Here is a 15,544-nt window from a genome sequence, read left to right as displayed (position 1 = left end):
AAAAAATACTCCCTGCAATGCAATGGAGGAAATACTGCATGGCCCAGATGACACTCCAGATCAAGCCGCTGCCACCATACATCTGTGATTAGTGTAACAGAAGGAAACAGCTATGAATGGATTAAAGGGTTAGGAAAGATTCCAGCTATCAAAACTAGCCTGGATTCTAGCCTGGAAAACAGCCCTAGGGACTCTTGACCGTTGCTGAATTCTTCTCAGGCAGCATCATATTGTGATGAGTTTCACAACAACACTGTGCTGTGTTCCATGCTAGAGGAAGAATCCTGAAAAAGTGAAGCTACAGCTCAAGTCTTCAGTGAATCAGTCCATCATTTTCTTAGCTCATCCCTGGGAAGAAACTTCTGAAGTTATAACATCAAAATGACTGCTGGAAGATCAGTGTCCAAAACTGGTGGAGTCTCTGTTAAATTTCATTTTATTACTCACAGCCTATTTCTTCATTCTGTCAAGATAATTTTATTTCTGTCCTCTATGGTAGTAACTATCTCATCCAATTTTGTATCAACTGCACATTTAGTGTTTTCCCATCTCTTCTTCCAACTCATTAATGATGGAAGAGTCAGGGATACAGGGCCGATCCTTGTGGCAGCCCACTTGATACCTCTCTTCAACTTGATGAGGAACCACTGATGAGATGTTTGAGGAGGATGTTTGAACTAGCTATGTCATGTCATCAAAGCCACACTTAAATAACTTAGAAATCATGGGATAAACTCATTCAAAGTAAAGAGGAATTCTTTGTCCACGTTTCTATCAATCTAAAGTTTCTATCCTGCCCCTTCATTTTCTCCTTCACAATGTCCTGTTGAAACACGTATCTTGAAATACTTTTGATCAAATAATCCAGATCTCCTCTCAAAATAAGAAGGGGCGGCAGAACATTAACTTTTAAATCAGCATTTTGTTTAGTCTTTTGCAGCATAACCAGTGAAGAATCTGGTGGCACCATAAAACTAGCAGATTTATTATGGCATTTGTTATCATGGCTCATAGTCTATGTCATCAGACACACGGAGGGAGTGTGATTTGTGAAAACTGATATGATAATACATTTGTAATAAATAAATCTTTAAATTGTTACAAGACTTTTGCTTCTATTGTTTTAGGCTGCTCCTGTATTATTTCCGATGTTTTCCTTTATTACTAAGGGCCTTATTGAAGAAAGACAGTCAGTACTATACACAGAATAAATAACTTTCCTCCAATCTTTTGCACATCTCCAGAAATAATTTTCTTTATCGTTAATCCATTGAAAAGAGATTTCCCATATTTCTGAATTGTACGTTTAGTGTTGTTCTGCAAATCCTATATAAAAATTGAAAATGTGGCACTGTTCAGTTGTTACGCAACAGACATAGCTGTCTACAGGAAAAAAAATATAATCCTGAAAAACCCCTTTCATTTACATAATCGTTTCCCCATGTCATTCATCTATTGATGTTGATAATATGGACATGCTAATGTTTAGAACATCTGGTTTATACACAGGAACTTATTTAGGAGAACTGTACCACTAAGACAACACGTGTGCTATGTATTCCTCTTGAATATTTATGGCAACAGGTGCCCTAGTAAGGTGAAACTGCTACTTTCTCTCCTTAGGCTAGATAAAGACAATTTAAGCCCTTCAACTCATGCTTTGATTACAAGCAGTCCTAGTTTCCATATCGAGTATCTCCAGTTAACCTGATTTATGGTCAGAGATCTGGAGAAGATACTTGCTTTAAAAAAGCCACTGGCTATCTAAGTATCTAATACTAACTCAGGTGTGTGGGACTATATTTCCCATCATCCATTACCTATTGTAAAGGGAGCTGCAGCCTCAGACGTATGGAGGGCACCAGGTTGGGGAAGGCTAGGTTATATAGTCTATAAAGCAGGTTCATCGTGTTTATGAAGATGTTCAAAGTCTGATTGCTTAATATATTACATACAGTAAAACTGGGTGGGGGCCACTTTCTCCAAGTCTGTGCCTACAGTCTTTTGGTGAATATTACACAGAGTTGCTTTCCACCTCTGTGTTTTTCGTGAAATAGGGCAGCCCCCAAGGTAAGTGCATAGGCCACCTTCTGCAGCACATTCCTCAGAACCCCCCCCCCCCCCGCCACAGTATTATGTGCTCCCAGCACATGAGTCATTGCTGTCCATTGCAGAGGGAGGGAGAAACAAGAGCCTTCTGTTGCCATCACTGCTGTGAAAAAAATGCCTCCTTCATGAACCTGCCTGAGTTTTAAGATCCTGACAAGGTCTTCAACCAATCCAAGTTTTAGTTTAATACAGAACTTTCTTCTGAAGCTGCTCAGTCAATTCTGCCTTTTCCTAATGTATTGACAGTAAGTGACAACAGCATAAATCTCTATTCTGCTGGTTGATTTATGAATGCTTTATCTTATATTAGTTCATTTTTGTTTTGACCTTCTTCCAAGGAACTCAGGCTGGAATAACAGGTTTCCCCTTTCTTTCCCCTAAATATTTTAACACCAGCATTCTCCAACCCATTCCTTTCAGTTGCACTGGGACTGAAAACCCCAGCCTAGCTATATTGGCTAGGAATTTGGAGGATGCTCTCTTTATATTTGAAGGGTACCCAGGTTGGGGAACACTGTCTTAGGCCCTGTGAGAAAGACTAGGCTGAAGACTCTAATGCTAAGCTCCTATTGAGTAAACCATGGTTGGCTAGGTTCCCACCACTGAGCTTAGTCATAAACCACCGCTTTTCAGTCACCATAGCTGGATGGATTCACATGACAAACTAAGCTGAAACCAAACAAACTGTATGATAGTTCAACATGACCTGTGAAGCTAGCAGCAGACTGGGCTCATGGGATCCAGAGTCTATGAACTTAGATCCCCCTACTTTTTGTTTTGTTTTGTTTTGAGAAGAGTTAGAATCACTAGAATGTTGGCATCCTAAGCATATCTTGGATTCTCTTTGAGCACTGGAACTGTTGGATGTTTGAATGCAATCTCTGTGAACACTTGGGTAGCTTAGCCAGCATTTAGTTGTGTGTTTGTTTCTGAAATGTTTTGGTCTAGTGACTTAAAAAGAAGCAGAGGAACAGATTTCATTTGGCACAAGAGGAAAAAGGATGAACGGTGTTACATAACAGCCATGATGCTGTTCCATTCTATTATACCAGCTAAGCTTGCTTCCCCACATACATACATCCCGCTCCCGCAGAAAAACATAGTTGTATTCTGCAGATCCAATTTTTGTTTGCTTTTCTGCTTTGACAGATGGAAGGAGTTAAGCTGGAGCAACAAAGCATGGCGCTACATAGAAATAGCTTGATTCATCAACTGCATGAATCATCCCAAGTTTGCAACCCCCATTATAAGACAAAACTAATCTGGGAAGGCTTGCGGTGGAAGTATGATCTTGGTAGTGCTGGAGGTAAACACTGGAGCTTGGTTTCTGACAGCCTTAATTCAAAGCTGTCCCACATACACACTCCCTTTAATATTGTCCAGCCTTGCAAATTAATCCACAAAAGAAACTGCACTGACAGATCCACGTACATCATTTTACCTACTAGTCCAATTTTCCATACATGTCTATCCTGAGTTTTTGGGATATAGTGAGAATGTAAAAAGAGGCATTTCTCTCTCTTTTAGTTCAGAAGAATGTCTCTATTGGCTTGTTATACATAGACATATTTAATATGTTGTAGATCACTAGGCTGTGTTATATAAATTATTATTAATGGCGTATTAATAAACTTAAAGTTCAAGGCAAGGTGCATGAAACATCAGCTTATATGGGAAATGCTCTGTTGACATTCCATAGCCATGAAACACATGTGGGATATCTGTCCACCTACCCTTATTAGCAATAGCAATAGCAATAAAGTTGGTTAGGAATGTGTTGTACTGCTATAAGTCAGGCCAGAAAAATAGATGATAATACCAGCCAGTTGTTATGGCAGTGGAACAAAAGGGCTCTCTCTCTCTCTCTCTCTCTCTGTACTGGAGTGGTTTACCAGTGCCTTTCATGATGTGGCAGGGAGGAGGTGCAGGGGGATGATCTAATCTAACCTACAGATTTGGGAGCTCCTCGTGGTCTCCAGCCCAAGTACTAACCAGGCTTGGCCTTGCCATACGTTCCAGCAATGATTGTTTTTAAAAACAAACTTAAGATTTGCATCCACAACAGCCTACCTGATGCATCATTCTGTATCACATCATGGCCAGAACAGATGCATCCAGGAAGCTTATAAGCAGGACTGAATGGCATTTCTCCCTTCTCTCATACTGCAGTTGGGGCCCAGCCAGATACAGAAGGAAGACAAGCCTTTGAGCAAGTCGATGAGGATATCGCGGTATCGCAAAGTCAGATTAAATTTATCTGCCCCATCACACAGGTAGGTAATACATCTAGGAAGCAGAGAGGGAATAATGTTACAGAGGGCATAGCAGGTCCGCAACTGTATTCTGCTCACATTCTGCAACGTGAAATCATGTGCAGGAGGTTACATGCACATATAGTATGTCTATTGTTTAATTTGGTGCTTATCAATAGTTTTGTTAAAGGGGCGTATTACTTTTCCAGTACTAAAAGCATTTTAAGTGTGAAAGGGTTGCAAACTGATTTTCTTCTGCAACAATTCCACCAGTTTGTGCAGAATAGTTTGGACACAAGTCAGAAGAATTCCACCATGTTTGTTTGCTTCCTACCTTATTTATTTAATAAATATATTTCTGGTGGCCCAGTAATATTTTGCAAGACAAGAGTGAATTTGTCTTAAGCAATCTTGAGCATGTGCTCTTTTTTAAGAATGTAAAAGATGCCTTGTTAGTTTGGACTCAGGTCCTACCATCCTTGCAGGAATTCTAATCTTTTTTAAATGCTTACATTTTATTTTCCTTCTCTTCCTTCTGTTCTTTTAAGCCTTGACTCAGCAATCCTTTTATTTGTCCTAGCCTTCCTTGGAGCAAAGGCCTGTCTATATTTCCATGTATAATAGAAAATCAATTGCAAATTACTTCATTCGTTGGCAGCGTTATGTCATAGTAATAATAAGCAGCAGTAGTTGTAGTTGTCAATTAATGGGGTTTAATTTGTGGAGCTGCAACAATAATACAGAAATGACTTGCAAACACTACCGAGTTGATTTGAACAATCAGTCATGCTGCCCAATAATTTTATTGCAGGAGGAAATGAAGAATCCAGTTAGGAATAAAATCTGCGGCCACACCTATGAGGAATCAGCCATCTTGGAACATATCTGGCGCAGAAAGCAACGTAAGAAAAAAGTCAGGTAAGCAGTCCTGAGAGTTGGTGGGGAGGGGGGAATCTTGTTCAACTCGGAAAGGTAAAACGCAGACTGTATAACTTCACTAAATTCTGACTTGGAAGCAGACCCAAGGCCAGATCTGTATTTGAGATAATAAGATGTGGGTAGTTTTCGCTATTACATTTTCTCATAATAACATTGTGCAGAGTGGCAATTGAAAGATGCATTTGATAACACATCTGTAAAGCAGCCACTCTTAATGGAAGTTGGAGCAGAGAGCTCCCGTGTCTCCTTGGTTCTTTTAATAGGCTTTATTTCAGCGCTTTCAGATGTGCTGGATTGATTATTATAGCAACCACACAGATGGACCTTCTTCAGGGTGATCTGTCTCCAACCTGGTCCTTCAAGTCTTCCAATGATGCATCCATCGCCACTGTAATTGAATCCATCCAGCTTCTCTGTCCTCTTCTCATTCCTTCCACTTTTCCCAGCATTATAGACTTCTCCAGAGAGCTAGGTCTTCACGTAATGTGTCCAGAATAGGACAACTGGAACTTGGTTATTCGGGCCTTCAGTGAGAACTCTAGATTGCAACTCTAATTAACCCCAGCTACCACAGTTGATAACAGGGATTGTAATCTGACACATCTAGAGGAACTAGAATGGGGAAGGCAGCTTTCTTCTTATGTGCTTGCCTGCCTTGGATGTCTGATAACAGTAGTATAAATAATCAGATGCTAATTACTGTATGTCAGTTGAAGAAAGAAACAATCCTTTGAACTATTAGTCCTGGGGATATATTGTTAGCCATAGTGCAAACCTATTTGGAACAGGGACGAGGAATAATACAGAAGCATACCATTCTGTTTCCTGCTTTCGTTCTCAAGGTATGGGTTCCCTTATCTTAAACAGCAGCTAAGGCAAGTGGCAATATTGTTTGGTACCTGGGAAGCATAACGTTGTCACCTTTCATTCCTTCACCCACCTGCCTGTCCGTGGCAGGTGCTGCAGCATGTAATTTCTCTCTCAAGGTATAATTAACACCAAGTACAATATTAAGATGAGTCAAGCAAGGATCCAGATGAAATATCTACACTACAGAGTTATAACAGGCTCTGTTCTGACTAGTTTGCTGGATTGCCTTTGGCAACTTAGAGCATTAAAAGAGCTCTGCTGGATCAGGACAGTGACCCGTCTTGTCCAGCCTTCTCTGTGTTAGAGCAATTAACCAGAAGCATTCAAGAAGTTCCAAGACACAGATATGAAAGTGATAGCCTTCCTCCATTGTGGTTCCCCAGCAGCTGGTTTCTAAGTTACGCTACTCAATGTTCAGGAAGTAGCAAAGAACCATCATTCTGATTGTCTGTGAATTTGTATTGTTCTTTTTTCATACCATTTGAATTGGTGGCCAGTCTGGTACATGGCAATAGAAAGCTGGAATATAGGAAGGAAATGTTCTTGATTATCTGTCTGTCTGCTTGTACCTAAATTTCTAGGAAAGGGAACATTTAACAATATCCAGGCGGAATACCTAGATTTGTGTGCAGCAGGGAAAACTGATAATCTAAGCTCTGTTCACATAAAGTGCCTGAACTTGATTTTAATTTCTTCTCATCAGACTCCAGACCTCATCCCACACTGTTTATGAGCACCCCTTTATCTCCCCCAAAAAGATTCCTTTCCCATTTCTTAATTTCAGAATGCAGAAGAGCATCTAAGCTACTATCTGAATTCACAGATGACACTGTTTGGTTCCTTAGCCCACAATTGGCTGGGTTCACACATTGCTCAGTGCGATAACCAGAGTCTACAAATCACATGGTGGGATTTACCTAAGAGGCTCAGTCAAAACTAGATGATGATCTAGTACAACATGTAATCCCAGCCCAGTCCAGAGTGGCCAATCCTTTTTACTACCTTGGAGTTCTACCGTATCATTCTGCTGTTTGAGATCCACCGATGGTGTGTCAGGAAGGAAATAGCTGTTTTTCAGACTTCCAGAAGCCCTGCTGTATGTCTGATGAACAGCAATACAGAAAGTAATGTGTTAGCGTCATCAGGTAAGTTCATGATTATGGCTTGGGCAACCGGCAATCTCTCAGTGTTTCTCATCTTTGGCAGCTTTAAGATGTGTGGACTTCAATGTTGGCTGGGGAATTCTGGGAGTTGAAGTCCACACATCTTAAAGTTGCCAAGGTTGGGAAACACTGCTCTAGATAAAGAATTGGCAAAGGATCCTTCCACAGTGTGAGGCTAGTTTCATAGATAACTCTCAGCAAGATTTAAACACATGCTCATGGATATATTTGGTATTAAATGTTGCCGGTAATATATTCTCTGTGGTTAAATCTTTGCATTTAAGCCAGTGGTTCCTTTCAGGCACTCCTTAAGTGACCGCCCCCAACACCCCCCTCCCTGTTGCTGTTCCAGAAGCTGAGAATAATTGCTGAGCTGCAGAAGCACCAGCCCGCCTGTGTCATACAGCTCCCTTTTGACTGCAGGCTTTCAAGGTACTTTAGCAAAATTAATTAATCTGGGCAAAAACATGTGCCAGATAAATAATAATTATCCTCACCTCTTTGTAGATTGGGAGAAACAAACCCCAAACTGTGAGACTCTGCGGTTTGCCCAAGGCAAACGTAGCACGCTGGAGACACAGCACCCGAGAACTGCCTTTGTCGGTCTGAGGCAAACGCCTTCCCAGACAGGATCTGGGTGCTGCCTGAGGAGAGAAGGGCCTCAGAGTGGCTGCGGCTGTGGCTGCTCCTTGGCCTCTGAGCTGCAGAGGCTGGGAATTGGGGCCTGAGAACAGGTTTTATCAAAATGGCTTGCGGTAGGCATAGCTGCAGCACAAGCAGTTTGAAAATGGGGAGGGAATGTGTGGCAGGGAGCATTAATAGCCACATCTCATGGGGAGGGAGAGCAAGACCCCTCGCTTCATTGCGCTTGCCATCCTTTATTGATTTTATTGTAATCTATATGATTGTTGTGAGCTGCTCAAGCAGGCGACATACAAGTTTAATAAATCATCATCATCATCATCTCCCCCCACCCCTTGGACGTGTCCTTCCACCATTTCAAGACAGATCTGATTTGAAATGGGGCTTCAAGCCCATCTCTATCCCTGTTCTGCCCCTTCTTTGAGAAATAGAGAGAAAGGAAAATACAAGTAGTCCTTGAATTATGACCATTCCTTCAGTGACTGTTCAAAATTACGATGGCACTGAATGAGGGGGACTTACAACTGGCCTGCGAAGTTGCAGCCATTGCAGCATCACCGCAGTCACGTGATCGCGATCCAGGCACCCAAGTGCCCGGCTGGTGATTATGACATTGCAGCAAGCCATGGTCATGTGATCACCATTTGGGACCTTCCCCGCCAGCTTCCTACGAGCAGAGTCAAACTTGCTCCCATAAGTCACTCCCGCCACTTTTTCTCCTGAGGAGCCCCACTAAGGAGTATGAGATCCCTGGGATCTCATACTCCATAACACTCCCCTGCCCACCTGCACTCTGTAACACATGACTACTCGCAGCACCCCCTGCCCGCCCACCCGCTGCCCGCCCACGCTCCCCAGTGCCTGCCCACAGCACCCCTCTGTGGTACCCACATACCCCCCATAGTCGTTACCTGGGACTCCCACCTGTTTCCACTTAATGGCCTATGCATTCCTGAGGTTATGATGGCAAGCCACTAAATGATGCAGTCACATGACATGGTGCTTTACAACCCCATTGCTTAGCAGTGGCAATCCCAGTCCCAATTGTCATCGTAACCTGAGGACTACCTGCAGTGTTTCCTTTAAACGGAGGAAAAACTCTGTAATTTATCTACTTCCCTCCACACTCTTGTCAAGAGATTTTCCTAGGGATTATGGGACTCATAGGGTTTTAAAAAAAACACCTCAAGATCTCATGGTCACCCTGGAAGAAATGATCCACTGTTTATTATTTCCAGTAATTACTAAAAGAAGAGCTGATGGACAACTGGGCCATTCAGATGTTTTGGATTATAATTCTCCTCAGCCTTTGCCAATTTGGCCATTGGTTGGGGATTATAAAAGCGGTAATCCAGAGCATTTGCTTGGTTTACCTGTAATCCCTGCTTGTTACCCCTTCCTCAAAGGAAAGCTTTCTTAGATGGAAGAAATTTATGGGAAAATAGCAGGGTTTTTTCTTAATGTAATTTTTTTGAGAGGTTCAGACATTCAAAAACATCTTTTTTAAGTGTTTGACTGAAAGGACAGAAAATCCAAAATCATCTTTTGACCTATTCCTATTGCATCTGGGCCTTCTGGGATAGGGAGTGGTGGTACTATAGCTGGTTATACTGGGGGGGGGGGGTGGCGGGGGTGGATTTGAGCTTGGGACTTTTACTTATTGAGTCCTACATTATAACACAGTGTCCCCAACATGATGCTGTGCAGCTTCAACTCCCAGAATCCCTAGGCAGCAGCTCATGAAAGGCTGTGAGTAGCACCAGACTATAGAAACTTACAAATACAGTGGGGCAAAAAAGTATTTAGTCAGCCACCAATTGTGCAAGTTCTCCCACTTAAAAAAATGAGAGAGGCCTGTAATTTTCATCATAGGTATACCTCAACTATGAGAGACAAAATGGGGGGAAAAATCCAGAAAATCACATTGTCTGATTTTTAAAGAATTTATTTGCAAATCATGGTGGAAAATAAGTATTTGGTCACCTACAAACAAGCAAGATGTCTGGCTCTCACAGACCTGTAACTACTTCTTTAAGAGGCTCCTCTGTCCTCCACTTGTTACCTGTAGTAATGCCACCTGTTTGACCTTGTTATCAGTATAAAAGACACCTGTCCACAACCTCAAACAGTCACACTCCAAACTCCACTATGGCCAAGATGAAAGAGTTGTTGAAGGACACCAGAAACAAAATTGTAGACCTGCACCAGGCTGGGAAGACTGAATCTGCAATAGGCAAGCAGCTTGGTGTGAAGAAATCAACTGTGGGAGCAATAATTAGAAAATGGAAGACATATAAGACCACTGATAATCTCCCTTGATCTGGGGCTCCATGCAAGATCTCACCCCGTGGGGTCAAAATGATCACAAGAACGGTGAGCAAAAATCCCAGAACCACACGGGGGGACCAAGTGAATGACCTGCAGAGAGCTGGGACCAAAGTAACAAAGGCTACCATCAGTAACACACTACGCTGCCAGGGACTCAAATCCTGCAGTGCCAGACGTGTCCCCCTGCTTAAGCCAGTACATGTCTGGGCCTGTCTGAAGTTTGCTAGAGAGCATTTGGATGATCCAGAAGAGGATTGGGAGAATGTCATATGGTCAGATGAAGCCAAAGTAGAACGTTTTGGTCTAAACTCAACTCGTGTTTGGAGGAGAGAGAATGCTGAGTTGCATCCAAAGAACACCATACCTACTGTGAAGCATGGGGGTGGAAACATCATGCTTTGGGGCTGTTTTTCTGCAAAGGGACCAGGACGACTGATCCGTGTCAAGGAAAGAATGAATGGGGCCATGTATCGTGAGATTTTGAGTGAAGACCTCCTTCCATCAGCAAGGGCATTGAAGATAAAACGTGGCTGGGTCTTTCAGCATGACAATGATCCCAAACACACCGCCCGGGCAACGAAGGAGTGGCTTCGTAAGAAGCATTTCAAGGTCCTGGAGTGGCCTAGCCAGTCTCCAGATCTCAACCCCATGGAAAACCTTTGGAGGGAGTTGAAAGTCTGTGTTGCCCAGCGACAGCCCCAAAACATCACTGCTCTAGAGGAGATCTGCATGGAGGAATGGGCCACAATACCAGCAACAGTGTGTGAAAACCTTGTGAAGACTTACAGAAAACGTTTGACCTCTGTCATTGCCAACAAAGGATATATAACAAAGTATTGAGATGAACTTTTGATATTGACCAAATACTTATTTCCCACCATGATTTGCAAATAAATTCTTTAAAAATCAGACAATGTGATTTTCTGGATTTTTTTCCCCATTTTGTTTCTGATAGTTGAGGTATACCTATGATGAAAATTACAGGCCTCTCTCATCTTTTTAAATGGGAGAACCTGCACAATTGGTGGCTGACTAAATACTTTTTTGCCCCACTGTACCTATGATGAAAATTACAGGCCTCTCTCATCTTTTTAAGTGGGAGAACTTGCACAATTGGTGGCTGACTAAATACTTTTTTGCCCCACTGTACTTGCTTCTGTCAGATAGATATTATACATACATGCATATATCTGGAAGAATAAGAGAGGGAGAATAGACTGTTTTCTCTTTGGCATCTAGCTCAAACTGAATTTCCAAGCAAGAGTCTCACCAAGTTTTCTTTAACAAGATTTATTGATATGAAAGGAATGGGGTTATAAGAATTTCAGCAACTGAACTATTTCCCATTTAGAACCAATTTATCACTTCTTATATTTGGGCAGAGACATTTTTAGTTTCTTTGTAACAGCCTTCCTTTGATATGGTAGGGAGGTGGACTTTTCACTGATAACGAAGAGGCTGTTTACACAACAATCTCCTGAATCTTTATTAGGAACCAGCCATTATATCAAGCTTCACATCAAGCATGGCAGTAAATCTGAGGTCTTCAGACACATAGTCCCATATTCAGGAAGTTGTTTATAATAGAAGAGAATATCTCTAGCCCAGGGTTGAACTGTGGAATCTTTGGTGCTCTCTGAGCTTGGTTGTTTGCTTGCAGATGTTTCATTACCTGACTAGTGACATCATCTGCGCTAGTGCTAATGCACTGATGATGTTACCTATTCAGGTAATGAAATGTCTGCAAGCAAACAACCAAGCTCAGAGAGCACCAAGGACTCCAAAGTTGTTTATAGCTGAAGCTTACATACATGATATGGGAAGATAATGTGCTTAATTGCAGACAAGATAGAAGCCATGTATAGGTGGTCCCAAGGTTACACAAGACATGACTGTAATGAATTCCACTGTATGCAAGGAGTGTAAAACAGAGAGGCTGCCACATTTGTGCATGTGCAAAATGGCAGCCACTATTTTGCGCACATGCAAACATGTCAGCCAACTTTTGTTATGACTTAGCTGAAAAGGAGTCAAGTCAATATGCCAATCCAGTAGCTTGCACATTGGAGCTGCTGTCTTAAATCTGACCTGGGAATATATGCATGTGTTATGCAGATATAGATTCTTATTTCCAGAACTGGAAGCAAGATAAAGAATAATCTTTATCTGTGCCACCTGTGAAAAATTCAGTCTGGCCCAAAACAGGACTTCTTCCCTGCACAGAGTCTACTGCATACATTGGGTTACAAATGGAGGTGGGGAGGTTAAAAAATCTTGCTCTTCAGACTATAGCATGTAACTGCAATATACTGCGGTTATTTGTGTACATCTTTCAAACATTTTTTAAGGCAGGACCAGAAGATGAGAGAATTGGAAACAATTTAGGAATGAGAAGGAAAAACCAACAATAGCTATAAGAATCGAGCTATATTGTTGGCTGCAGTTGGAAAACTTAGCATAAACCTCTTTTTGCCTTCCCAGTTTCAGCATTGTCTTAAGAGCTGGAAGCATTATTTCATGCTTTTAAAACCGATTTAAGCCTGCAGATACGATGCATTGTATTGGATCAGCTACCTGAGAGCAGGATACAGAACTAAAGAAATAGGCAGTTCAGGCTGATCTGGTGTTCAGTGCTCAGAGTTGGTGTATTCTTGAAGGTTTGGGGGGGAAAACCCCCTATTTCTCATACTGTTTGGTTTGCTGCAGTTTCTCCGTGTCACCCAAGGTAGCTTACTTCAATCCTCTTGTCTTTTCCCATCTCTTCAAACTCTTCAGAGGATGAGAATCTAGAAGTTGTCATCTGCACAGTTCTTTGAAGGCATCAAGCAATATGCAGACTCTACAATCTGTAATGCTATTACCCATTATTACCACCACAGGCAAACTGTGTTTCAGTTAGGACTGATCTACAAGGAGAAACATTCATAAATCTCAGTAACTCATTCCTCCCAAGGCTATCCATTCTCACCTATTTATATAATTATCATCTACGTCGTGTCTCCCCAAACAGGGCTGACTTACCTACCAAGGTTAGCATTAAATCTCAGAAAATGCCTCCTAAATCCAACATATGGCATGTTGTTTTCTTTGTATTTATTCGTTGTTCTTGGTTTAAAAAAAAAATAACGTCCCTTCAGACCGAACTACATTTTATGTGAAATTAAGTAAATAGAGAAGTATGTTGAAAGAGAAAGCCAAGGAGTAATCCTAATTTGTGTATGTGTGTGTGCATATGTGCCTACATGAACACAGATCTCAAATCATAACCTGCGAGGCAGATTCAGTTTCACCTTACAGTACTTTCAAATTTTACAAATTCAGATTATTCTCACCTGTAATCTAGGCACTATAACCAGTTTGCATAATGTGCATTCTGCAGCAGACTGGGTGATTCACTACCTAGTTGTATATATTTATAAACTACTTTCAGGGACATACTTTCCTGAAAATAAGATACAAGGCAACAGTCTACAGAGGCACTCCAATTGCAGGCTAGGGGAATCGGTTTTGCTTTTATCAGAATCTTAAGATCCATTAGCTCCATAACCTCTAGCTACATACCCAAGGCCAGGAGTTTGCGATCAGTAGTGGAACAAAGCTCACAGGTTCTCACAGATATCGGCTCCAAGTTCCAGCCCCCCTCCAGCTTGCTTTTTCATCAGTGTAGTTAATTGGAGGGTGTATTTTTTAGCTGTTACAATCTTTAGACAACTGGAAGTCAGAGATTCTCGCTTATCTGTTACTGCTCAGCCTAAGAGGCGTCACAGAGGTATTGATGTAGGCAACATACTAAGGAAAGAATAGAGGCAGCATAAAGTCAACTTTCCACAGCCTAGTACCTTCCTATTTGCCAGACTGCAACTCATTAATTCCTGGGCAGTGCAGATATTTGACCATGTTGGATGGGATTGATGGGAGTTACAGTCCAAACATCTGGGGGAGATTATGGGCCTTTTGCAGTTGAATCCAAGGCAGCCTTCAAAGAGAGGCTTTGTAGAGTCAAATAAATAATGGGGGAGAGGTGCAACTCTATTGAAAGGCTATTCCAGAATTGAGGAGCCAATGTGTCTTCTCTGCTCAATTACCTAACAAATACAATATCCAAAGCACATCTCAGCTTGTTGGAAGATGAATGAAGGTAGCTCTTTGCATTAACTTGGTGTTCATTGCTAGTTTCAGGCATTTCCACTGAAAGACAGACATTAGCTGAAATGGGGCTAATTTTGAAGCTAATATCTTGCTTCTGTGGTTTTTAGGTTTGAAACATGGATAAAATAACACTTCTGCTCAGGATTGTTTTCCCACGGAAGAAGCTAATCAGAACCCCCCACTGGATTCAAAGATGGAACAAACTGAGAAATTCTGTTTTGCTAATTTGGATGTGATTTTGACTTGGATCGTTTCCCTTTCTTTATAGCTGCCCCCAAGTTGGCTGCAACAACGAGGAGGTCAAGAAAGAAGACCTGATGTCTGATGAAGTCCTTAAAAGAACAATTGACAGTCGGAGTAAACAGAGCTAGTCAACACAGCAGAGGGCATCTGGCCCCAGTGGTTGTTACAACAAAGAACATGTGGCAGTAGAAAAGTTCATCTGAGCTTGAGTTTCTGATTTTCAGCTGGTTGTGTAAGAGATTGTTACTGCAAGTATTTCAGTTGAAGGCAAAGTTGAAGGTCTGACCTGTTGCTAAAAGCATTTTCTTGGAAACTGCCAAGTGTAAAATGCCTTGCTTTGTTTACCTTTATATATTAAAAAAACAGTATTCAGCACCTGCATTTCATAAATAAAACTATGAAGGCCATCTTTAGTCCCTTCATTTGGCAGGGAGGAAGGGTTTCAGAATTTCTCTCTAATGTTCATATTACAAAGTGTGCTAACAAATCTTAATTCATCATCTTCTTGTTGATGCATTTTCCCATGCGCAAGAGGTAATAAGCTAACAATTTAATTAGAATTTCTGGACACATAGTTGGTAACATACCATCCATGTCATTCATAAGCAATCTTCCAGTATCATATTACAACCAGTCCATATGTATGGACATACAGTAATGTGGTTGGTTTGGTTTTAGCTTAGTGTTTTGTATGAACCTTGGTATTGTAGTTTGGAGATCATAGCTTACAGTATAGGAAGATTCTGAACACAACCAGTTGTGGTTTATTCAATAAACTGTAGTTAAGTAAATTACAACTTAGTGCTATGTGTGATCCTGGATAGTCTAGTGGGGTTCAGACATGATTAA

General features: G+C 41.5%; 1 protein-coding gene across 1 annotated transcript in view; it reads left to right on the top strand.

The window, feature by feature from the left end:
* Window positions 1–15,102, top strand: part of NSMCE2 (NSE2 SUMO ligase component of SMC5/6 complex) — a 235,272-nt gene extending 220,170 nt beyond the window's left edge. Inside the window, exons 5-7 of the mRNA XM_088148972.1 lie at window positions 4,279–4,382; window positions 5,173–5,279; window positions 14,721–15,102. Coding sequence (XP_088005098.1) covers window positions 4,279–4,382; window positions 5,173–5,279; window positions 14,721–14,823 — 314 coding nt within the window. The 3' untranslated portion in view covers window positions 14,824–15,102. The remainder of the gene's footprint in view (window positions 1–4,278; window positions 4,383–5,172; window positions 5,280–14,720) is intronic.
* Window positions 15,103–15,544: the final 442 nt, after the last annotated feature.

The sequence above is a fragment of the Python bivittatus genome, unplaced genomic scaffold, assembly GCF_059951505.1.
Source record: "Python bivittatus isolate LINGU-HERP-01145 unplaced genomic scaffold, Pbiv_v1 ctg000590_np1212, whole genome shotgun sequence".
Classification (NCBI taxonomy): Eukaryota; Metazoa; Chordata; class Lepidosauria; order Squamata; family Pythonidae; genus Python; species Python bivittatus.
Note: the sequence above shows the minus strand (reverse complement) of the source record. Positions and strands in the feature narration are given on the sequence as shown.